Here is a 24,366-nt window from a genome sequence, read left to right on the forward strand (position 1 = left end):
TATTTCTGCCAAATATAAAACGAATAGTCTATGCGCTCGATTTTATCATATGATGATCGAAACTGCTAACTGAAGTTCCGGTGGGTGTATAATAGGAAGCTTGTTGGATTCAAAGGATACATTGGTTTGTGATACAGTGACCATCCCGCCTCTAAAATTGGCACTAATCAAGTGTATCTGACATGAGATTGAAAACTACCAACACGCTTTCAACAAACGTTACATCCCAATGTTGCAGCAAAGTCTTCAAGAATATAATTTTATTTCTTGGTGAAACAATAAAATACAACACTACGTGAATAGTCAATCAACATTGATTTCCAAAGGTCAAGGTGCCGATGCCAAGTCTCTCCTAAGCGCTAAGGTTATAATTTAGTCTGCAGACTACATCTGATGGGTAAATAGCAAAGCCCTCGCATTTGGATATTACCCGGCTCAGTCGACAGTGGCTTTAATTCAGCTACAGCTTACCGCCCATTTCCATGTCCAGGTAGCTTGGATCGATACGACGTGATGCTGACCTTGACCCTGACAGGGCAACAGTGGCGGAATTTAATCCGAGGTGTCCAATGATGTTACTTACTTTCTGGAGCTGAGCTATAAATAATGAACATCAAAAGCTCTACTGTAACGACTTTTACATCATGACCAAGGTCATGAATCCAGCACATTTAAGTATAAAAGAAGCTTGTTCGCGCTGGATCCCCTATGTAAAGACATATCAAAGCACTGGCAACTACTTTCGCTTTACAGATTCTCAGAATTCAACAATGCAAATTTCACACATCGCCCTGGTCTTCTGGTTAGCCAGTACTTCAGCCTGGGAGTGTATGATCTTACAGGTCCCAGAGTTTTTCATCTTTAACTAATGGTTTGTAGTAACAATCTACAATAACGTCAAAGGCTGTAATGCCAACGACGACACAATGTACCGCATCCTTCATGGCACTAATCAAAACTGCTACACGTTCGACAGAGACATGCCCGGAGTCTCTTGCTCACAGTTCAAGAGAGGCGGATGGCAAGGACCTGAAGGTTGTTCGAGAGAATCTCTTTTGCCAACCTCAGTTCTTGTTGAGCCCGAGGGTCCTGCGACCTGCTGGTTCTATGCAGGAGAGAACTGCGACCGACTGGGAACTTTCCCTATTCCGATGGGCAATTATCAAAGATCTTGCCTCAGCCCGACCAATGGTTTCAGAGCAAAGTCTTTTCAATGTACTGTATGTGATATGAAACAGTCAAGACCATATCAGATATCAAACTAACAGCTGCGTAGTGGTAAATAGCATCGCTGTAGACGAGAGACAAACTTCAGTCACACAATATTGTTTCATGCTACTGGTAGAAAGCCCTTGGTGGATCGCGGAAGTACCGGATTGGGTTAGCGCGGGGCGAAGTATCTAGGGGAATTGAGGGGTGCCCAGCCGAGAATGTCACCCATTCAACAAACAACATTCCTATCATTGTATTTTTTTCCTTCATTCACACAACTCCATCGAAAACGTAAACATGAAAAAAGCGGTAGATGCAGTCAACACTCTTTCTAGATTTCTAGCCGATGAATCTATTACTGGGGCCAAAGGACTCAATGAGTTTTTTCAAAGTCTGCCAACATCCCTAGCTGATGATGACATACAATCCGCACAGCCCGTTGATGCCGTTGTCTTTTGTGCATCTTCAGTGCTATCACTAGCTGATGCTGTTTTCTCAGCATTCTCGGGCAGTTCTACACCCGATGGGACTATTGCTGACAAGAAAATTGCCTTGTAATTACTGTCCTCCAGCATATTCTGGGTAGAAGCCAACTGTTAATGTCTGCAGGCACGGAAGAAACACGATACTCGTTCTTTGTGGTGGCATTGGGCACTCCACTCCGTTCTTATACGAAGCAATAGCAAAGCATCCAACCTACAACAAGCTTGCCAGCGAGGTTGAAGGAAAGCCAGAGTCCCGCGTACTACAGATGATCGCAGAGAGATGGTTTGGACTACGCGCCCTCGACGTAGGGTCGGCGGGGTCAAAACTACTCCCTGGTGATCGAGATAGACTACTCATCGTCGTTGAAGACAAGTCAACAAACTGTGGAGCTAATGCATCTGAGTCTCGGAAAGTTTTGGAGGCCTGTGGAGTACCCTCGCCACGTTCAATCGTTGTTGTGCAGGATCCCACCATGTCAAAGAGAACCGTTGCTACTTTCGAGAAAACATACTCGAACAGTCCAGGCGTTAAGCCTCGAGTGACTAGCTGGCCTACTTTTACACCAGAAGTACTCGTGAATTTGGCAGGTTCTGCTGGCGGTGGTCAAGAGGATCCCCTGGCTCACCTTGAGTACTTCAAAGCTCACCAAACCAGTACACAATACAGCGGTTTGTGGGATATGAGACGCTTTGTAGATTTGCTTATGGGAGAAATACCCCGTTTGCGAGATGACGCCAGCGGCTATGGACCCAACGGAAAGGGGTTCCTGGTTCATGTAGACATTCCCGAGGAGGTTGAAGATGCTTGGAAACACCTGGACGGCATACTCGGAAAGGACAAGAGAGACCGATGAGTGTACTTCATTTATCTCTTATTATAATTACTATAGTTCCAATGCATACTTTGTCCAGCCCGCTAGTAGTGTTTCAAACCATTTGAAGATCGACAACGAGCTCTCACCAGCTACATAGAGTATGTTTGGATATACTATCGGGCATTGTCAATATCACGGGAATCTTCATGAGCTCAACTTCCAATGTGACTTGACTAGCAAGCCGGGCGTTCTTAAAGACTTGACGAAGAGCTTTAACTGCTTGGGAAGCAAGTGAAGCAAGGTCCTTGGGCCCTTCTCGCGGTGGGTTGCTAGAAGCCACACTGTGAGAAGCTGGCTGAGAGCCTGAAAATTTTCTCACAAGGTACTCTACAATGTCTGCCTCTATTAAGCCACCCGAAGCTCTCACTGAGTGTGCCTTTCTAATCGGTTTAATCTTCTACATGAAATCTTTGAAGAAAAGATTGTAATTGAGACTAATACCAACAGACCATAGCTTGGCAGAGCTGCTAATCAGGAGGATTGGTCTTCCAAGTATTAGAAAAAGGCCAAGGCGTTAGGAGGGCTTGCAACGGCTCCCGGCACCTGTAAAAACAACGATCAGCAGGTTTAGTAGGGTCGGGAAAAGCCTACGAGGACTTACATTCATGGGAGAACTCGATAGAAAGAATATGTATCGACTTAGCGATGAGCAAAGGCGGGAGACGTCCTCTAGATAAAAGAGCTCTCCTATTGGCATGCCCCAACCTGCAAGGAGCCACTCATGCATGTGCCACTCCGTGTCTCTGCAAGGCCAAACTTCGAGTGATCTGGTATCTCCGCATATTGCCGCAATTTTGTTGTCCCACAGAAATTCAAGCAGCTCCCTCGATGGCTTGATGCCAATATTGTCGGGTTTCTTCGTCTTATAAAGCTCATTGAGCTTATCCCGTTTCTCATTGCTCATTGACTCGTACTGTGATAGGTAACCGAATCGAATAATAATAATGTCGCCTGGCCGAAATACATCTTTACTAATGCCTTGGTCGTTCAAGGCGTCAATGAGTTGGCTAAACGGAACTTCATAGGACGTGAAGGCATCCACGTCAAGCCCGCGTTTCTGAGCCCAGGCGTACCAGTCAATGAAAACAGCCCGACCAGCAATCCCTTTGCTGGATACATCTTATCACCAATTAGTTTTGTTGCTAGCAGTGGACTAAAAGGCTCTTACGCTGTATTCCGTTTGGGACCGATGATTCAGCAAAGTCCTTGGCAGTGCGCCCCATGTAGTACAGCTGCATCGGCACGTGAGGTTTTAGCTACCTATGATCTCTTAGATTATAGAACAAGGAATGAGAACTTACGGCTTCATCTTGGTAAGCATAGTGTCGAAATCCATCCCACTGTGAACTACACTGCGAGTTGAAGCTCCACTAAGGTTTACCATGTTAGCACAGCCTTGTCAAGTCCTTTCTGTCGTAGAGATGCCTACCTCATCGTCATGAGCATGCTTCAAAGGAGCTTTATTGATAGTGTTCAGTTCAAGCAGTTTCCGTGCAAACTTTGGATATGAAGCCCCCGTCATGGACCAGCTTTTACACAATTCTATGTTAGCAGAGATTCTAAGAATACTCTCATTTGCCGCGAACGCTTTTTCTATACTAGACACCAGAAGCAAATTCCAAACGCAAAACAAGTGGTATACCGCTCTCGGCAAGGTATACCTACTTAAGAGATACTCTTTGGCCATTGATGATGTTTTCTCTAGCTGCACATGCTACGACATCATCTGTAAGTAGATTGAGTGTACCCAGTTGGTCATCGAGGCCCCAAAGACCCCAGGCGTTGCCGTGTGGCCCTTTTTTGTCAAGAGGAAGGTCCCGAAAACTTGGGTATTTGTCTGGAACCATCTTTGTAGATAATGTAGATGAAAAAGTTAAGTTCTCGACAGTGATAATTGGGAGTGAGAGAAATTTTGATCTATGACCAAGCAATGATGTGTCTGCCGAAATGGTACTCACAACACCTCTTACTTAACCAATGCAGGAGTTAAAACCTGTCGTAACAATGACTGAAGTGTTGTTGCGGTTTCTGGTTAAAGCTTCTCCGTTGTTAACTTTGCCTCGGCATCAGACGAGGACGTGCCGATTGAATGCTCGATATGGATGTGGCTTATGGTGTGGGTATGGGGCGTTTCCGAAGTCAGTCATAACTGTGCCGGAGCCGGTCCGCTGGACGGAGAGGCTCCGACTACACAACCTAAGTGGGGCCCGGATGCAGACATTGTCTACCCCACAATCCCGTTGTGTAAGGTGATTTACACTCACGATTAGAGAGGGCAAGAATACGATGCCTGGTGTTCAAACATGTAATGAGGAGAAAATGCGGAGGAAATGCGGAGATGGGGATGTTGAGAGCGCTGACCCCAGACTCAATATCTAGATCTGTGGGTGGCAGGCCTCGCCGGCCCGTCACGTGGGCTGACGGCCGCCACCACTGGTCTTAGCCAGCCTCCACAGCCCTCTAGCCAGTTAGTTAGTTCTTCCAACCAACAACACCACTTTTCCCATTCTGAGCGTTCTGTGCTGGTTTCGCCCACAGGTTATGAGCCCAGCGTTATTCTTTCGGAATAACGTCGTTTTACCCATTATTCTACTCGTCTGTCAATTTTCTATTGATTCACGAATTTTTGCGATTTTATTCGCTTTATTTACCCTTCTGTGCGATTTTCTCGCTTTCTTTCCTTCCTCTTCGCTGACGAATTTCACTTTCTGACGCGACATTGGCTGCCTGGCGCGCACGAATATCACGTGGCACGCGACCGACCACCACAACCCACTGGTTTTCACGAACACCACGGTCAACAACAGACTTTTCAGTCACAACTACAACTTTTACTTCGATTCCTCGTTTTTCACGAGAATTCAACCATTTCAGCTTCGGTTTTTCGAACCAGCCCATCAGTTTCTCGTATCTTCTACGAGTATTCATTCTTCCCTTCGATTCACCGTATTTCTACGGTCGGATCTCACAATTCCACCCATTTCTCGTGTTCTTACGCAAGATTCTCCCTCCTACACAATCCAACAGCACGCGTAGGTGGCAGCGAAAGTAAGCCATCTAACGTACAGACACGCCTCCAAAGCTGCGGCCTCGGAGAAACGCCTGTGATCGAGGTGCGACTATAAGTCTGTCCCGCACTGTTGTGATACCCTCACTTTCACTTCAAGATGTCTCAAAACGACTTCAAGACCGTCTTCACGCCTCTTCCTCGCCTGAAAGGTGAATCCAACTGGAACACATGGCGCATGCTTGTTACAGCGACCCTGCGAGGATACGACTTCGAGATATTCCTCGAGACTGACGTCCCTCGCCCTGCTGACCCTATCGCTGCAGAGGAATGGAGAAAGAACCGTAACGTCACGAATGGTCTCCTCATGAACGCCAGCGAATCGGTTCTTGACAGACTCTGCACAGCGGGTTGGGTTGACGATGGAAACCCTTACGAATTGTGGCAGGCGCTCGAGAAGCACATTCCGAGAATCTCACAAGACGCCACAGCTGCCCTTGTTGACGAGTTTGCCAAGACCACCGCCAACGATCACAAGACTCTTCTTGTTGACGAGTTTGCCAAGACCACCGCCAACGATCACAAGACTCTTCACGATGCCCTCAATCGCTGTCACCACCTCAGAAAGCGTATTGAGACCATTCACGGTCGTCTGCCAGACTCCTTCCTCGCTGTTTTCCTCCTTAACTTCTTTAAGGACCGACTTCCCGATACGTACAAGCATTTCACATCGAAGGGCGCCACCCATCCCACGTGGAATGAGGTGGCTGATACGATTTACACGCTTGCCCAAGACGAGGATCAAAAGCGCAGTTATGCCACTATTCGCAACACACCTGGAGGCAAGTCTGCTGGCAGTGGGGGTCCTGCCTCTCCAGCCGTCACCACCACCGTCACCTCCACTGTCACTGCCTCCAAGGAAAAGAAGAAGTGCGACCACTGCAACTGTGATCACGAGACCACAAAGTGCTATGTCGCCCACCCCAATCTCATCCCTCTACACTACGTCAACCGGGATAAGTTGATTGAAAAAGCGAGAAAGCACGTGTGTGGCGATCGCTGCCGCTGGGATCAGCCTACTTCTGTTGATGGCACCCGCCAGACTGTTGTCAGAGCGTCACCTGCCATCTTGGGTCAGTCTGCCCTTGCCTCCATCGCCAGCCCAGCAGTTTTCACTGCTGCCCGCGATGACCTCATCACCCGAGACGATATCGTTCTCGATTCTGGTTGTACTACTTCAACCTTCAACAACTTGCGATATTTCGTCAAGTACGCTGAAAAGAGCGATTTGACACCTTCCACTTCTGCCTCCGGCGCCCCAGTCCGGTCACTTGGCGTGGGCACCGTCTTCTTCCAGACCCAAGACCCCACCAACCCTGACGTTATTCACGATTGGACACTTCACAACGTTGAGTACAACCCTTCCAGCCCAGCCAACTTACTGAGCCCTGGAAAACTTCGTCGTGATCACGTGGAATATGATTGGCAGACCTCAAGCCTCATACACGTGACACAGCGCACTTCCCTTGCCAAAGTTCATTGGGTTTCTGACGTCTGCGTCGTTGAGACTCATGATACTGGAAATCACGTGCCTCGAGATATTGCTGTCAGCCTCGCCGCCTTCCGGGCTACCCAGCGACCGTCTCTTGAACTGATGCACCGCCGGCTGGTTCACGCCCACCCATCACGTGTTGTGGAGGCTTGCCGCCGTGTTGGCATTCGGTTCACAACGTCAGAAATTGACGCTTTCTTCTGTGAGTCTTGCCATCTCAGCAAATCCACTGAACGGATTAGTCGAGACCACCCACTTCCACTTACGAGTATTGGCGATGAAATTCACCTTGATCTCGTTGGTGTTCTTCCCCTATCAACAAAAGGGAACCGTCAGGTTCTACACCTCATGGATAAGTATAGTGGTTACCACTGGGTTGTTTTTCTGCCCAACCACAAGTTTGCCACCATCCTGGCAGCTATCAAGAAATGGGACACTGAATTCTACAGTCTCACCGGCCTCAAGCCCAAGGTTTGGGTTTCTGACAATGCTCCCGAGCTAATCAAGGTTTTCAACGACCCCTACTTCGAGGGTACTCGCCACAACACGACTATTGCCCACACACCTTCCATGAATGGGACTATTGAGCGTGCTGGTCGTACCATCGTCGAAGGCGCTCGAACACAGCTGATTGACATGTCCCTTCCAGAGGAACTGTGGGATTACAGCATTGATTCGGTGACTCAGATTCTCAACCTCTTGCCCACACCCTCCAAGGGTAACTTGAGCCCTCACGAGATCATGGCGAGAGAGCTGAACTTGGCTGCTGAACGTGAGGCCCCCCACATTGAACATCTCCGAACGTTTGGCTGTGCTGCCTACGTACACAAGAAGGGCCCTCGACGCCCTATGCGCTCTGCCAAGATGGAACCACGAGCAATCAAGGGATTCCTCGTCGGTTACGGTTCTCTTCGTGGCCACATTTACTACGTTTACCTGCCTGATCGAAAGGAGGTTATTCGCTGCAGAGATGTTCGATTTCGTGAGGAACCGCACAAGACAGTGTTGCCTCCAACTACTGGCACACCCAACATTGATGAAATTGAACATGATGCTGCGTTTGTCGAACCAGATATCATCATCCAGTACACCATCCGTCAGAAGCCTATTGAAGGTGAAAAACCCGTGACTGGTGATCCCAAACCAGATGAGACCATCGTTGGGAAAGCGATGGCACCTACTGATACACATCTCATGTCTCCACCACCAGAAAACGACGAATTCGTCGCCTCCGTGGAAACAATGGAAACTGATCACCAGGACCCTGATTCCCTCTCCACGATTGTTGAGGAGGCAACGAGTCAGCCGGCAGAGTCCTCTCGACCTCGCCGCGCCTCAGCCCAGCGACCACCTGGTCACTACCGAGCCGCCAATGGTGTACGCTCTTATACTAAAAAGACTTTTCTATCTGCTGACATTCCAGCTTCACTAACTTCTCGTCAATTCTCTCTCAGCGTGCTTTCTGCCACTGCCCTTTCGAAAGTCCTACCCGACGGCGTGGTGATCCCGAAGTCCTACCGTGAGGCGCAGAAGAGCCCACAGTGGCCCCAGTGGGAACAAGCCTTCGAACGAGAGATGACTCAATTCACGGAAAAGGGGGTTTACGAGGTCGTTTACCCACCACGTGACGCTAAAGTCCTGCCCGGCAAGTGGGTATGTGACATCAAAACCAACAAAAACAACGAAATCGTGCGCTACAAGGCCCGATATGTGGTTTGTGGAAACCACGAGAAAGGTGACTGGTCATCGCAAGAGGTTTACGCTGCAGTTGCCTCTGCCACCGCAACCCGCCTTTTCTTCGCAGTTGTCGCACTTCTCGATCTTGAATACGAAGTATATGATTTCGACACTGCTTTCCTAGCCGCCTCGATTCCAGAGGGGGTTAAGGTGTACGTCCGGCCCCCCGCTGGCTACGCCACTGCAGACAACAAGGTTTGGCTGCTCCACAAGGCACTCTATGGATTGAGAAAATCACCACTTTGGTGGTTTCGACTTATCAAGGGTGAAATGGAACGAATTGGCTTCACTGCTGTTGATGGGGAGGTTTGTCTCTTCGTCAATCACAAGATTAAAGCGTACGTTCTTATGTACGTCGACGACAACGCCATCGCCGCTCCCAACAAGCAAGTCATGATGGAAGTTCGTCGTCTCCTCGAGAAGGTCTGTTCTCTTAAAGACCTCGGCGAGGCTACCGATTTTCTCGGTTTCCAGATTGAACGCGACAGAGCTGCCGGTAAGATTTTCGTTTCCCAAGCCAAGTACGCAAAAGCAGTGCTTCAACGATTCGACTTTGATGGTTTGAGTGCTGTCAAGACGCCTATGGCGACCACTGACGATCTGCCCGTCACCTGGGACAAGAACGAGTGCTCGCTTGACGAACAACAACTTTACATCGAACAAACCGGCTGCCTTAACTTCCTGGTGGCTGGAACTCGCGTTGACATGGCCTACACCGTCAGTAAATTGTCACAGGCGAATTCAGGGCCTTCTAAGGCCCATCTTCGTGCTATTAAGCACTTATTTCGATACCTCAAGGGCACCGTTTATCTCGGTATTGTACTTGGAGGCATCCCCACGATCAACGAGTTGGGGCTCTACGCTGCTGCAGATGCCTCTTTCGCTGACAACAAGCCATCACGAGTCTCGACAGGTGGTTACGTCGTCTTCCTCGCTGGTGCGCCGATTGCTTGGAAGTCAAAGAAACAGACTTTCGTGACTTTGAGCACCACGGAGGCTGAATTCATCAATCTCACACCTACGGCAATTGCTGTGAAGTGGATCAGACGTTGCCTCTCCCAACTGCTCGGCAAACCCATCACCACGCCTACTATCATGTTCACTGACAGTGCCAACGGCTACGACAACGTCATGAACCCACTCAACGAGGCACGAACCCGCCACATCGACGTCCGATACAAATGGATCATACAGGAGGTTCACACTGCGAAAAGCATCGAACTCCGACTCATCAAGGGCGCTGATATGGCCGCCGATGGACTCACGAAGCCACTGGTTGCGGTCAAACACAAGGAATTCGTTCGTTTGTTGGGCATGGCGGAGGGATTGGATTGAGAGGGGGATTTTGAGACTGTGGGACTATTGATATTGAGACTTCGGGATTCGGAGGATTTCACGGCCTCCTATTGGCCAGGTTTAACCGGTAATTGACCGAGTTTTCTAATAGTTGAGAACTCCTCGGATTTGGAGGATTTGGGACTTTTCCTGTATTTCCTATTATTCTACTGCTTTTTCGCTGAGGAGTCTGAGAGGGGGTGTGGGTGGCAGGCCTCGCCGGCCCGTCACGTGGGCTGACGGCCGCCACCACTGGTCTTAGCCAGCCTCCACAGCCCTCTAGCCAGTTAGTTAGTTCTTCCAACCAACAACACCACTTTTCCCATTCTGAGCGTTCTGTGCTGGTTTCGCCCACAAGATCAGTTGGACAATACCGAAGCCCCACAAATCTGTTATTTAGCTCCCTGAAACTAATCGGATCCTGTCCGACTTTTTTCGTGTTTTTCTTGTTTAACGTGAAGTGCTTAAGACCAAATAACCATGGCTAACCTTCCAGTCTTGCATATTTCGTCAAGGCCTGCATCAACCAATCTGACTTACCAGACGAATCATGGCCGGGAATACGGAAATCGAAATGTCAAAGCCGGAAGCCAAATGCTTAGAATCAGGGATAACTCCTGATCCTTATGCAAGCCTCTCATCCGAAGATGCAGAATTCATGAAAAGCTATGAAGGAAAAGCTGGGCGAAAAGTGGTCAGAAAGGTGAGAAACCGTCTCACATACCAGCTAAACTTGACAAATTACTCGATTCCTTTCAACAGATCCTAATGCTTCTTTCCCCAACCTAGATTGACTACAGGCTGATACCTATCATGGGTCTTCTCTACCTGTTGTCGCACATTGACAGAGGAAATATTGGTAATGCGAAGATTGAAGGAATGGACAAAGACCTCGGACTAACTGGAAATCAATACAATATCGCCAGCACAATCTTTTTCGTCCCCTATATCATTTTTGGTAATATCCCGCATCTCGCTGATATAGCTTCTTTCAAAATGGACAGAATGCTGACTCTTGAGGCATTCAGAGATCCCTTCGAACATTGTGCTTAAGAAAGTTCGACCTAGCTTGTGGCTGTCTTTCTTGGTTCTTTCATGGGGCACTGTTATGACACTTATGGGAGTGGTCAAAAACTTTCAAGGAATGGTTGCTTGCAGAGTATTTCTGGGTCTATGCGAGGTAAGTTTCTGAAATGGGGTGGACTCAATAACGCTTAAAAGTGCAGACTGGCTAATTAAAAAATATCTACTCATCAGGCCGGCTTCTTCCCTGGTGCAGTTTACATTGTTACGACCTGGTATCCACGACATGAGCTTCAACAGCGCCTCGCCATCTTCTACACAGCATCTGCTTTCTCGGGTGCCCTAAGTGGTCTTTTGGCTTTCGGGATTGCTCGCATGGATGGTATACGTGGTATAGAGGGATGGAGATGGATCTTCCTTCTCGAGGGAGTCGTGACTATCACGGCAGGGCTTGCAATGCCATTCTTGATCCTGGACACGCCAGAAAAGGCCAAGTGGCTCAGTGATGAAGAAAAACGATTCATAGACTTGCGTCTTCGCCTTTCAGGTGTCCGCTCCCAGACTCAAGAAGGCGACAAACTTTCTTGGCGCTTGCTTTTCCAGACCATGACAGACTGGAAAATCGGCCTGGGCATCTTGCTTGCTTGGGCGAATTCAGTTCCGAATGCCGCCTTCAAATTTACCATGCCACAGATCATCAAGCAACTGGGGTTTTCTACCGAGAAAGCTCAACTCCTTACCATTCCTCCATACTTTTGCGGTGGTGAGGCGGCATGGATCACTGGCAGATTTTCAGACAGATTTTCGTGGCGTATGCCGTTCATAGCCGGCCCAATGACTGTGCTTGCAGTGGCACTTGGTGTTCTCTTCCGATACTCCTCAGACGTCGCCAATAACGTATCAGCCATGTACGTTGGAGTAGTATTAGCTCAGATCGGCATATACCCTCTCCTTCCGGGTATTACTGCGTGGATAGGCAATAATTTAGCTCCATCCTGGAAGCGGTCTATTGGAATTGCTTGGCTTCTAGCAGCCGGTAATCTGGGAAGTAAGTAAATTTGTCAGCAAACATAATACAATGATGAAAACTCATCTCTTTAGGTCTCATCGGAACCAACATTTTTTTGGATAAGGAGGGCCCGCGGTACCCTACTGGATATGGAACATCACTGGGAATCATTTGCCTAGGACTAATATCAGCATTTGCGTTGGAATTCCTGTTGTGGAATTTGAACAAAAAGAAGGCGAAACTGTCCGAGGCTCACATCCGGCAACAGTACACGCAAGAACAGCTGGACGGAATGGGCGAGAAGAGCCCTCTATATCAATACACTCTATAGAGATACCAAGAGCAGAAGAATCCAGTTTCATACGCCCGACTGGTTGGTCATTCAAACGTCTTGGACACTGAAACCAGTAAGTAACGGATAGCAAAGAGACAGCCATCAGCGGTAAATTTTATGACATAAATACATCATCGTTATGATTGACAACATATTACATTCCCGAACTGAGGAGTTACATCAATCTTGAGTTGTGTAAATCCTTTTGGTCGAAACAAGTGCCTAGACACCCTCCTGTGAAATCTCTCTCCAAAATCCTGTCAAATGGAACGGCATAATAGAGTCGTTCCTCTGTAAAGCTGGTCCCTCTCTTTAAGCCTTGACAAAGTAGGAGTGGAGGGCCTGTTGCAAACAACAATCGTGTCAATTGGTTTCTTCAAACACTTCATGTTCTTTTTCAAAGACAAGGTCGCAAGACTACTGAAAACTGTATACACCAAAAAGGGCCAGCGTCCGACGAAGATAATCTTGACGTATTCCATAAATGAGAGAGTATTGTGCAAGGCAAATTACCCTAACTTATTGACTACATGTGGACGAGAGCCAACCTGAAGACCTCTGATATCTTCAATCCTCTAGCGCTAAGTACTATGGCTGACATTATTGTAAGATTAGGAGGCGAATCTCCACCCCTTTGGTTCTCCTGCGAGCCTCTCTTGCTCTTCCAATTCTTTGTTCTTCTTGCGACAGTACCACTTTGTGATGAGGACAAAGACTACCGTCAAGCCGCAGCCAGTAATGATAAGCCCGCCTCCAGTTTGATAGTAGGGTTCTTGGTTTCGCAGAAAGAAATACGGTGTGAACCAATGAGAGACGGAAGAGACGCAGTTGGCAATGGCAATCAGCGCTGCTCGTTTGGTACGAGGGCGTGGAACCACGGTTGTTTCCCAAGATATTTGAAGCTTTTGGTGGTTAGTTTGTGTTTAAATAGCAAAAATCGAATTCAATGGATCTTACATTGAGGCCGACAAATGGTCCAGTAACCAGCAAAATCATGCTGAAGTATCTGGCGCCAACATTAAGGGTGGTTATCATCACCACGCAGCCGACAAGTGTCAGAAGGATGGGCACAATAATGTGATATCCGTGCTCCAATCTACGACCTGAGGACCATGAGATAGCCAATGTGACCAAAAAGGCAATGATGGGCGGAGGGGCCTGAATAAGATACGTGGTAGTCTTGTTAAAGCCTAGTGTTTTCAAAATCTGTTGATGTTGTAAGTCGGGTGCAAAAGTTCCAATACTAATAACAACAACCTACCGACGGGAAAAAGTCTTTGTAAGACTGTCCAATGATGAGACAGAAGTGAATAGCGGAGAAGAAGTATGTGAATGGGTCTTTGAGTGCCATCCACACGCCTCCCCAGTAATCACCTTCATCGTCCTCAGCTCGACCGCCGGCTGACACAGCTTGTCTATATTGAGCCATTTGTGCTTCCTCGGCAGAGAGGAAATAAGTGCCTGTAGATTCGGGGAAGTTGGGAAGAAACCAGAAGCTAGCGATAGCAACCATAATACTAACGATTCCTGTGGAATTGTTAGTCGTAATTGAAACTCAGAATGGCGTGCTATACAGTACCTTCAAGTAGAAGAAACCATTGCCACGAGGATAGGCCAGCGATGTTATCCATATTTTCGAGAACTCCAGCAGCAAGGAGACCCGAAATTGCCTGTGATATGGTGTTGCCAGCATGCCATATTCCCATACGAAGAGGTGACTCATGTTTGGTGTACCAGGACGACGTCATGAGAGACACAGCCGGCACGAATGGGCCTTCTGTGAGGCCAACAAGAAAGCGGCACGGGAGGAATCCCCAGCCAGCAGTTACAGCAGGCATGGATATGGTCACAAAGGACCAACCCAACATGCAGCACGGAAGCAATATCCGCGGCTTGCCTTTGGCGATAATCACGTTTGCAGGCACCTGTGAGATGATATATCCAACATAAAACAACGATATTCCAGCGGACCACATGGTGTCTGACATATGCAAGTCCTCTTGCATACCGGCCAAACGGGCATTGGAGACGTTGATTCGGTCGAGGTAACTGGAAGCCATGTTAACAACAAGCTCTGAAAGTCAAGGGTGCACAGCAGCTTTGAAAACTGTATGCGCCACATGATATTACTCACTTCATCAGCAGCATTGCGCAAACCATTGGAAGAAACTTCCAGTCTAGTCGCTTACAAACGGCCTTATCGAGGGCTTTGAGTTCTTCCGGCGACTTGTCTCGGATGAGTTCATAGTGTTGGAGAAGGGGGTCGCGGATAGGTGCAGTCTCTTCCAACTCAATTCCAACCTTGATGTCCAACGACCCCCGTTTTGAGTCGTGTGAGTTCGTCATCTTGGTTGTTAGGCTAAAGCTTGAGACAAGGCGAGATGGATCGTTTGGTCTACCAAGCAGAGAGTTTTCTTGTGGTTACTTTGTGTATTTATGTTTTTACCACAACTTGCAGTCTCACAAGCGTTCACCTCATTCAACGTTGCAATGGCTTGGCATTTGCCCAGATTTTCTCTCCCCCACACCCAAGCGTCCCATTTCCCCGCGATCCAAATGAGTAGCCTATGGTATGTTGCGGGTTATCTGGGGTTCTTACCCCAACGGTCCGGAAGACGTCCGATGTCAAAGGTCAAGTCCTCGGGCTTGGCCCGCATCTATAACTAATACCGTGTGTAACTCAGCGCATCTTTCGCCGCTGGCCATCAACGGCCCACGTATTTCTTGGCCAAATACAAGCCATGGCAGCACTGGCTCGAGTCATATGGCCTGATAGTAACTAGCTACCCTGAATTTGGCTCCATCGCTAAATCCTTCCATCTTCTTTGTCCTTGAATTAGGTTAGTACTGAGGTCTGTCCTTTCGCCCGAACATGGTCTAGATTATCACCAACTATTCAGATTTAGGAAATATTCTAATTAACCATTAGTTACAAGAGCGCCACAGCAGCCAACGCTCTTAACTTGCGCAATCCCATCCAGCTAACCTTTTGAATACTCAGAGACCAATGAACATCACCGCAAATGCGGCGTTTGTTTGTTTTCTCGACGCTAGCTCTCGAAACAATGTATCCCATCGACTGCCATTGGGCTACAGTTACATAGCATCTGGGGTTATGCCCAATCGGGGACAGAAAGTGCCAGGTTCTCTTCAATGCCATACCTATTTTCCACGGACTCTGGAACTTGTGCGCAAGGAACTGTCTCCAGAAGATGAATTGATGCTAGCGGCTTTTTCGACCCAATCACTAACATTTGGGAAGGTTGCTTGACGATATGTGCGATATTCATAGGAGCCTCTCCGAGTACTTCTGCATCGAAAGTTGCAATTCGCTCAGTACAGGGAATATCGTTAGATTGGAAACCTAGAGCATATGTTTATAAGAAAGAAAAATACTAATGGTGTCTGCAGGAGTTTTCAGTCAACCTGTGTCAGAGTGATCACATACTGGCCCAAAGGGTATGACATCAAACATTTGGATGAACCTTCATGCTTTGACATTTTCTATTTCACCAAAGACCTCAATACTACCATTTATGATTAGAGCTTTAGTCAAGACTGCCATTTAAAGACAATGGAACCGATTAGCGTTAAGAACCCGAAGATCTAAAGTGCATTAAAAGCAGAGCGGAAGCGGCCCAACTACAGCGAAATTTCGTTTTGTCTGGAGCAGCGATGTGCCCTATTCACTGATGAGATAACCTCCATGACACGCATCTCGTCCGCCCCGCTAAACGTGAAATGTGAAATGGTGAACCTAAACTGGGGTCGCAATGAAGTGTGATTTACGCGAATGTATGTCGAATCAGTTGCTGTATGCGACGAGGAACAACAGCGGGAAATTCTTCAAATATATTCGCCTTCCAGAATGCGTTAGTAAGCTGTCAAATGACAAACTAGGATTATGATCTGCCTTACAGTGTACGGGTTATTACTGTTATCCACTATTCGAGTAGAAAGAGCGAGTAATACTCGTTGAAAAGCCGACAATGCAGGGAACCTTGACGCTATAACAGTGACCAGTGTGGATGCCTTGTTAATGATTTCAGTTACTTTCGTAAGACGGCGCTCCGTCGGAGACTCTTGGCCCTTACGCCATGTAAGGCAGACGCAAACAACTCCAGCTTGAAAGACATCGTATGCATCAATGAAGCTACCCACAAAATCTCCGGCCGTAAAACGATCGTAGCACCGGCCGATGAATTGGTCGGAAGTCATTAAGGCGTCCATTTCGACATCATTAACACTCCCAAGTAATAGTCCTGCATCAACCTCTTGCAAAGCTGTGGGCGAGACTAGTTGCGCTAAAGCTCGGGCAGAAAGTTGATGTAAGACATCTTTGGTACTCTGAGCCGTTGATTGCAAACGTTCCATACTTGGCGGTAAATCCCTCCAATGACTGAAGTTACTGTAATCAAGAAGAATATTACCCTTTCCCTTAGTTCTTATACTCGATATGAGTTGTGCATAAAGCAGAAGATAGCGGCACAGAGACGACCTTTTAGAGGAATCGCTCGTTGATAACGGCGTATCGCCTTCTTCTGGTGGTACCTATGTTACCAATGTTATAACCGATCCGTTCGCCTGCGTTAGTAAGGAGAAGGGGTGGACTCACTCGCACAGAAATGTCGTCATCTTGTATGCTCAGCGGACGATCCATGACTGTACTAAGCATCCTAATCGGCGTTACTAAATTGGTATCGCCATTCATGTTGCCAATGCTTACCGGTCGAGCAGATAGACACTCCAGAACAACCATCTTCTCTTATTGTGTTCAGCCAGCGTTAAATCAGTGTGAGCATCCGGCTCTCGATGGAGACCAATTGAAATGCAAGTTTTAACTGTAAGACCAAGAAGGTGCCACGCTGAGCCTCCACTGGGGTTGAATAACGAATATACAAGAAGCATGACCATGCAGTGTATGTGCTCAGTGGGTGCCTCAGAACGCAAGACAGAAGGCAATTGTTTAACAGCAATCGCGTGGAAATTGGCGCTCAATAATGACAGGTGGCTGGAATCGGGTGACATCAGGATGCCAATGGCCAGGCCCATATGGGTGTTGAAAACCTGTAAGGGGCTTTTACTTTCATTACGTAGCTCGTTGTCGGCCACTACGGCCATATATTGTTCCAAGAGGTTCTCCTCGTTGATATACGTTAGAAAAGCGGTCTGATCAAGAAACCTTTGGAAATAGCCACTCATTGCATCGTGGCTGAGTGATGTGAAATGGCTGTCAATGGCAGGAGCCCGAGGCGCAGGGGAAGCTGTAGAGGGATCTCGGCCATCGATAGCCAGTGCCCCCGAGATAATTTCACCCAGAGAAAACTTTCTAGGCAGATCATCGGAATGATCACGCGGTTCAGCCATAGCACTGCGCGACAAGAAACCAATCGCGCCCATAGTGGCCCGGACAGAGGAATCTTCGTTACCTCTTTGAGCGCTGCGGGCCACTGTAGAGCTTGATGGTACGTGATCATTGCGTTGAGATTCGGCGTGAGCCGCGTTGACAAGTGAGGGACCAACCACTGATTCGCTTATGTGGCTACTGGTACGAGCTCGTTTTCTCGACGAAGCTTGTTCTTCAAGGTCGGCGACCCTTTTTTTTAATGACTCTACATACCTGAGCTAAGTTAGTCCGAGCAGTTCGAATGAAACCAATGTCCCCCAGAAAGACCAATAAGAACTTACCCGATGACAGAAGTATGAGAGAGCTCGGACAATTTATTGAAGTCTTGATTACGAGGGATGCATTCCACGCCCAGTCCTTGGCATGTGGTACAAGATGGCAACCGCCGATCACACTGGGGAACGTCAAGCGAGAAGTCAGCCATCTTAACTATGAGATCAGCTCCAAAAACGGCGATCATACTTTTTGTTTTCGTTTCCAGCATCTTTCGCAGGCCTGCGGTCGAGTTTTTGGTGTCTCTGGAGTAGATGTAGATTCGGGGGGCTCGCCAGAGTTGGATGGCTCACGTCCCGAGGAAACTGATGTCATGACCAGGTCCTCCGTCGATTGCCTGGCGGTGCTGCCTGTTTTTTATTGATAGATGAACTTGGCATTGAGAATTTAATTCTGTGTTATTGGTTGACTAACAGAAAACTCAATCATGCCGTGAAAGTATTGAACATGATGATGTTGATTATATCTGCGCATGGCAAATGATCCTCTAACCAGAAGTACCAGAACCAACCGATGTCGCCCCCTCTCACGTGACCCGGAGATTACCATTAGTCATTGGCGCCGCTAACCCCAGGTTCTTTAGACTCGTCTGGGGATACGAAAGTCTGCTTGTGTACCTTACCGGGTGCCAAAACTTTCACTCCACGCATCCGTTAAGACCACTCAACGTGTTACCCGTGCAATACTATGGGACTCGCAAAGAATGGGCAATGTGAAAGAATTGAACTGTTCAGTATACAGTGGGTGGGATGTCAGTAGCAGCCATAACCTACCAAGTACCCACTCTCCAGAACTTCCCTTCAGTCACCTCTGCTTCTTAATCTCATACAAATGTAGCATCGCCTTACAAGTGTACTTGATATTAAAGATCTTGGCAAGTATAGCACAGAACTAGCAGTAGGTAGTTCATAATACCAGCGGACTAGAATCTTTAAATGATAAAAGAGACGTGGATTCCGAATGCTGCAGATATGTAGCACGATTACGTCGAGTGCGTCACCGTCGAGAACTTCTAAGCAAAGGGGATTTTGGTTGGTACCTGGACGATAGGCAAGATGCAGGCCCAGGATGCCGCTATACGGAGTCGAGAAACGTCTCAAGGTCAAATTAATAATGCTTCTTATAAAAAGCACCTACAGAGCTTGTGGTACTGGGAGGCGAATCCGACTTGACCGGCTTGGCGCTCATGGATGCTACCTCATTGCAGAGAAGTGTTTCCTTGAGCAAGTGATGAAACTGTCATAGCGACTTGAGGCGGTAAACTAACGAGTATTACTAATTTGATTGATACAAATCTTCTTTGCTCTTAGCGCCTGACAAGCTATGTCGACAAGACCACTGTTATAGTAGTATTTAGCGACGGCGTCCTTACCATTTCGGATCAAAGCCGAGGCTGTCGAGACTGGTCTATATTTCCGTGTACTAATGATCGGCCCTTCGTGCTGACGCTTTTCGAGTAGGATGAATGTTTAAGGTAGGGGCTTTCGGTGCTGCTCCGCTAGTCGAAGTCCGCCGCAGGGAGAAAGTGGTCAATCAGCCGGTGGCTGTCCGAACAACCCGGAACACCTCCGAACCAGCGTTGCATCAAATCAAACAGTTGATGACCTCGTCTAGGTGTAATTTGGTCTTCGCATTTGGTACTTTTCATAAACCAACTTGTACTCCCTGTGCGTGAGAATAAGTATTACGCCTCACACCGCCGGAAACCGACGTATTGTTACCTGGCTGGCCTGCTACGCAAACATTCGCGTTTAGGCTTCTGACCAATACCTTCTATCTTAATTAACTTCATTTTCTCAACCATCTATCCAATTAGTCCATCATGGCCCCCGGTATAGTGTCTGACCATTCAACAGACATTCTGCCTGACATCAAACCCACCGTCTACGTATTAGACTCTTTCCAGCCAGAGGTTATTGCATTTTGCGAAGAAAACTTCAACGCCATTTTCCCAGGGCAACCAGAGCACGCGAAATGGAAAGAAAACGCCCAGTTTCTTCTCATGCGATCATCGCGTCTGACAGCTGAAGATGTTGCAGCCTGTCCCAACCTCCTCGCCATTGGCAAACAAGGCGTTGGCATTGACAAAATCGATGCAGACGCCTGCTCCGCCCGAGGGATCAAGATTTTCAACACTCCAGGAGTCAACGCTCGAGCCGTTGCTGAGCTTGTTCTTACATTGACCACGGCGGTTGCGAGACAAGTCGGCAGCATTACGAAAAGACAGAACTCTGGTATTCTTGTTCCCAAGGAGAAATGCTCCGGTCTTATTTTGCATCGCAAGAAGATTGGCATACTTGGCATGGGCAACATTGGGAAGTCTGTCGCCCAAATATTCCGTGGAGCATTTGAAGCAACTGTGATTGCTTACGACCCCTATCTGCCTTCTGAAGCGTGGGCAGAAATACCCCATCAGCGCGCTAAATCAGTGGAGGAGGTTCTGTCAGCTTCTGACATCGTGACAGTTCACATGCCGTTGACTTCGACTACAAAGGATTTGATTGGGTATGACCAATTCAAGATAATGAAGAAGACAGCAATAGTCATCAACACAGCTCGTGGTGGCATCATTAACGAAGCAGACCTGGAGGAAGCTTTGTCAGAGGGTCTTATTTGGGGCGCAGGCTTGGATTGTCATGAGCAAGAGCCTCCGAGCCAAGAGAAGTATGGATCACTCTGGGAGGCTGGGGCGATAAGCACGCCGCATATTGGTGCTGCAACAAGGGAGACACAAGTACAAACTGGAATGGCTGCTGCTACACGTTTGTTGGATTACGCAAAGAGTAGGGCAATGTAGAGGATATACCTTAAATAGAATTACAACTCGTTCCATATTTTTTTACAATATCATAAATCCCTGAACTCAGCTCAGAAACATTTCTTTAACTTTTAAAACGTTTCACCATTGGCACTGGAAATGGACCTTTACATCTGGTAGCCACCAGAAGGGGTTATCAACCACTCTGGAGCAGAATAATTCAAACCACGAAAGAATGTAAACATTATCGTGTTGAAGGTATTAATCGTCATTCAAAACTCAAAGGTATCTAAAAATCCATATTGTCTGGTTGGGTCGCCATACACATACTCTCCCAATACAGTTTCCATATTCCATAAAGTATCGTCGTTAAGAAATGCCCAGTCAAATAGGTCGCTATCTGGTGAGAAGTTCTCGGGAACTTCAAGAGAAGTATAATTGCTCCCAACGTTCAATAGCGAAGATGTGGTGTCTCCGTTTGTTCTATCTAGAGGGAACGAGAAGTTGAAGTGGCCTGACATGGTATCTTCAGCTGATTGATAGCTTTGTACGCCTGAGTTAGGCCTGTTGCCGGTCGTTTCACCCCCTGTATCGGTGTGTAGGCCAGACCTGAAGTTGAAGGATGGCCTGCCTAAGTTTGCGGAAGATACGGTCGAGTTCCACCGCTCATTTATTCCAGCACTACCGATAGCATTGGATCGTAAAGATTCCGCGATGCGGTTCAGCTTTCGTGACGTATTGCGCCTGAGGGCTTCAAAGACAATGATATAGTGCCTTGCGCTCGAGAGTTGTTCTACCATATCCCGCAAGGTTTCCTCGCACTGTTGCAACCCATCAGAAGCCCTCTGGACATCCTCTTGATCGAGAGCAGTTGCCGAAGAAACACAAAACATGACTGATAAGCCAGCAGTAAACATCATGTGGAAATAACTTCGTGTATGCGTGATAAGCGGGCGATGTTGAAAAAGGGTCGAGTACACCCTTATGGTGCTAAGTGCAGTTCTTAGATACAGAATAGAAACGTGCCTTGGTATCTTGCTGTCTCTTTTTGGCAGGAGATCGATCGCACGTCGGACTAGATAAAGCTGTTCCCGAGCTAGTAAAAGGTCATACCAATCTTGGGATTCGAATAAACACTTTGGTTGTTGAAAATTTGGTGCATGATCTCTCCACTTTTGAAGCTCCTGCATCAAACAACCCAACGTTGTGTATATATGGCCTGGTGCAAGGTGATTTTGCGAAGGCTCTGAATGATTGCGGGCAAGTTTTGAGAACTCTGTGTGGATTTTTGACGAAATTTGTCGCAAACGGATTGATGTGAAAAACACACTCATTTCATTTGGTTCCAGTGAAACATGAGACATTTGAAATTCGGCAAGGTCTCGTATTGATTGGTTCGCGGCAACAAGGTCTTCGTCGTTGGCATCTGCTGGAAAGCCAGTTTCAATATCATGATCATCAATAGCGAATGGTTTCCCGAGAAGGGTAGAGCTATATCTGTCAATCATATAGAACTGCCAAAAAACTCGACGTTCCATTTGAGTGCGTAGTAGACTCTGGCGTGGTCGATCATCGAGGTGCAAGCCTTGCTCAATACAAAGGCGCCCACAAAGTCGAATTACATCCCAAATCGAGGTACCTGGAGAACAGTTAATCCAAATAGTCAAGAAGGTTAATTCTGCAAAATTTACCTATCCGATGGTATATGCCAAATCGGCATACCAACAGCAAATCTTGCACAGAGTCTAGGCCTCGAGTGAGAAAGTCGGCCCCCATGTGTTGTAGTGCTGCAAGATAGTAGCCTTCGGGGTGTTGACTGTGAGTGCCGTTTTGGTAGGGAAAAATAGAACCAATGGCCAAAATCAAGAAGGCACGAAACAAGTCGTAATCTGGAAATGTCCGATTATCGGGCCTAGACGAAAAGATTCGACGATAGAGTGTTCTGACTTCGTCCCTGCAAAGACAAGGATTCAGAACATGAGACCAACTCAAACTACAGAATAGAATTAGAGAAAAGGGCAACATAGATCATTGAGTTGATATTTGAGATCAGCAGACATACTACTTCTCAAAAAGTACTTCGGCATCTTCTGATGAAGGCAGCCCGCAGGGCACAACTGTTGGCTCGGGAGCGCTCGGTACTTTAGCTAAGATCTGAAGCAATTCGGTATTGTTTCTTCTTAAATCTGGATCAGTGAAGAGAGACGCCATAAATCTAGACGAGTATTCAGTATTTACTGGCACCGGGGATCTCCTGCTTAACATACCCAAGTCCTTCGCCATGTGACACGTTCGAGCCTTCAATTGAGGATACGGTCTGACCAACATCGGTGGAACGTTGATCAGTCGGGTCAGTTGTTCTCACTACATCTTCTAGATTCTGCAGTCTCGCGGAAAGCTCCCTCTCTTGTTGCTCGAGGTGATTGATCTCCCTGTCATTCAAATCAGCCTTCATGTTTCCAGTTCACAGTTGACGGTGAGTGAGTGTACTACTCACGCCCTTGATAATGTTTCTTCTCCACTCGAAATCAGAATGATACATTCGCTCCCATTTTTCGTACAGGGAGTACATTTCGGCCTTGTGCTGTCACACTGAAGGACATTAGCTGACATCGCCAGCAAAGATTACAGCATGGAGTCTCAACGTTGGCTGGACGGGTTTGGTGGGTGCGTCACCAAAAGGTACGTACTTTGATCTTCTTTTGATAGCATAACTGGCAGGCTGGAAGTCTGGGTAAACGATCTGCACAGGTGTCCATGTTGAGCCAGATTACTGCCAAGGGCCGCTCCCCCAAGCCCAATGCACAGCTTGTGAAAACCCCGTCGTGTTAAGCAAGTTGGTTCCGAACAGGGTTTTCGGACCTGGTCCGATGCGGCACTTGGGGACAAGAGGAGTTCGGCTTCTCTCGGCTGTTTTGTTCAGCCACATTCGAGTGAGCCCCGCTTTGGCTCCGCCTGCTTTGCGGACCTCCGGGCTGAAGTGGCTTCTCGTTACGCTGAGCACCATGTCCGCCAGCTCTAAAATGTTGGTACCCTGCGTTGATCAATAGCTCAGCAGTCCAGGACCCCATGGGATCCAAATGTGCAACGCGAACCACATACACAAACGATGCACCGGCCAAACGGGAGAGAAGCCTGATGTGAGGGGATAATGATGCTCTAGATTTCCAACGGGTGTTTAGCATTTATGGCTGGACACTACCTATGCTTGAACAACCCTAGTCCGGAGTCTCAAATGTTAGGGGCTGCGTCTGCATGGTCAGATAAGATGATAATGCATGACCAGCAAATGAAAGTCTTTATAGAATAGCATTTGGTGTGTTTCTCGTCAAATGACCTGGTATCTGAACGCTTCTTCG

At 47.6% G+C, this 24,366-nt stretch overlaps 10 protein-coding genes across 10 annotated transcripts; 6 read left to right on the top strand and 4 right to left on the bottom strand.

The window, feature by feature from the left end:
- Positions 1-770: 770 nt before the first annotated feature.
- Positions 771-1,282, top strand: CTRU02_214291 (uncharacterized protein; the record flags this gene model as incomplete). Its single annotated transcript, XM_036734113.2, has 3 exons — positions 771-828; positions 880-1,220; positions 1,277-1,282. The coding sequence occupies 3 exons, from the start codon at positions 771-773 to the stop codon at positions 1,280-1,282; spliced, it is 405 nt and encodes a 134-aa protein (XP_036574158.2).
- A 227-nt stretch (positions 1,283-1,509) lies between these two features.
- On the top strand, positions 1,510-2,551 carry CTRU02_214292 (DUF218 domain protein; the record flags this gene model as incomplete). The annotated part of the gene is made up of 2 exons (XM_036734112.1): positions 1,510-1,766; positions 1,822-2,551. 2 exons carry the CDS (start codon positions 1,510-1,512, stop codon positions 2,549-2,551), a joined length of 987 nt encoding a protein of 328 aa, XP_036574157.1.
- A 516-nt stretch (positions 2,552-3,067) lies between these two features.
- Positions 3,068-4,419, bottom strand: CTRU02_214293 (uncharacterized protein; the record flags this gene model as incomplete). The annotated part of the gene is made up of 6 exons (XM_036734111.1): positions 3,068-3,115; positions 3,174-3,691; positions 3,741-3,828; positions 3,874-3,942; positions 4,002-4,101; positions 4,238-4,419. The coding sequence occupies 6 exons, from the start codon at positions 4,417-4,419 to the stop codon at positions 3,068-3,070; spliced, it is 1,005 nt and encodes a 334-aa protein (XP_036574156.1).
- Positions 4,420-5,113: 694 nt separating this feature from the next.
- CTRU02_214294 (uncharacterized protein) lies at positions 5,114-5,284 on the top strand (the record flags this gene model as incomplete). Its single annotated transcript, XM_036729602.1, has 1 exon — positions 5,114-5,284. One exon carries the CDS (start codon positions 5,114-5,116, stop codon positions 5,282-5,284), a length of 171 nt encoding a protein of 56 aa, XP_036578773.1.
- Positions 5,285-5,739: 455 nt separating this feature from the next.
- On the top strand, positions 5,740-6,668 carry CTRU02_214295 (KilA-N domain-containing protein; the record flags this gene model as incomplete). The annotated part of the gene is made up of 2 exons (XM_070206222.1): positions 5,740-6,526; positions 6,655-6,668. 2 exons carry the CDS (start codon positions 5,740-5,742, stop codon positions 6,666-6,668), a joined length of 801 nt encoding a protein of 266 aa, XP_070060254.1.
- A 4,085-nt stretch (positions 6,669-10,753) lies between these two features.
- Positions 10,754-12,566, top strand: CTRU02_214296 (uncharacterized protein; the record flags this gene model as incomplete). The annotated part of the gene is made up of 5 exons (XM_036729604.1): positions 10,754-10,906; positions 10,993-11,161; positions 11,232-11,383; positions 11,461-12,274; positions 12,328-12,566. 5 exons carry the CDS (start codon positions 10,754-10,756, stop codon positions 12,564-12,566), a joined length of 1,527 nt encoding a protein of 508 aa, XP_036578775.1.
- A 614-nt stretch (positions 12,567-13,180) lies between these two features.
- Positions 13,181-14,915, bottom strand: CTRU02_214297 (major facilitator superfamily transporter; the record flags this gene model as incomplete). Its single annotated transcript, XM_036729605.1, has 5 exons — positions 13,181-13,477; positions 13,527-13,775; positions 13,831-14,096; positions 14,149-14,618; positions 14,704-14,915. 5 exons carry the CDS (start codon positions 14,913-14,915, stop codon positions 13,181-13,183), a joined length of 1,494 nt encoding a protein of 497 aa, XP_036578776.1.
- Positions 14,916-16,442: 1,527 nt separating this feature from the next.
- CTRU02_214298 (uncharacterized protein) lies at positions 16,443-18,564 on the bottom strand (the record flags this gene model as incomplete). Its single annotated transcript, XM_070206223.1, has 5 exons — positions 16,443-17,120; positions 17,185-17,236; positions 17,296-18,189; positions 18,270-18,370; positions 18,439-18,564. The coding sequence occupies 5 exons, from the start codon at positions 18,562-18,564 to the stop codon at positions 16,443-16,445; spliced, it is 1,851 nt and encodes a 616-aa protein (XP_070060255.1).
- Positions 18,565-20,071: 1,507 nt separating this feature from the next.
- On the top strand, positions 20,072-21,046 carry CTRU02_214299 (uncharacterized protein; the record flags this gene model as incomplete). Its single annotated transcript, XM_036729607.1, has 1 exon — positions 20,072-21,046. One exon carries the CDS (start codon positions 20,072-20,074, stop codon positions 21,044-21,046), a length of 975 nt encoding a protein of 324 aa, XP_036578778.1.
- A 233-nt stretch (positions 21,047-21,279) lies between these two features.
- On the bottom strand, positions 21,280-23,766 carry CTRU02_214300 (Zn(II)2Cys6 transcription factor; the record flags this gene model as incomplete). Its single annotated transcript, XM_036729608.1, has 6 exons — positions 21,280-22,646; positions 22,699-23,000; positions 23,070-23,222; positions 23,275-23,439; positions 23,505-23,599; positions 23,698-23,766. 6 exons carry the CDS (start codon positions 23,764-23,766, stop codon positions 21,280-21,282), a joined length of 2,151 nt encoding a protein of 716 aa, XP_036578779.1.
- Between the last annotated feature and the right edge of the window lie 600 nt (positions 23,767-24,366).

This window comes from Colletotrichum truncatum, assembly GCF_014235925.2.
Source record: "Colletotrichum truncatum strain CMES1059 chromosome Unknown Contig_0010, whole genome shotgun sequence".
Lineage (NCBI taxonomy): Eukaryota > Fungi > Ascomycota > Sordariomycetes > Glomerellales > Glomerellaceae > Colletotrichum > Colletotrichum truncatum.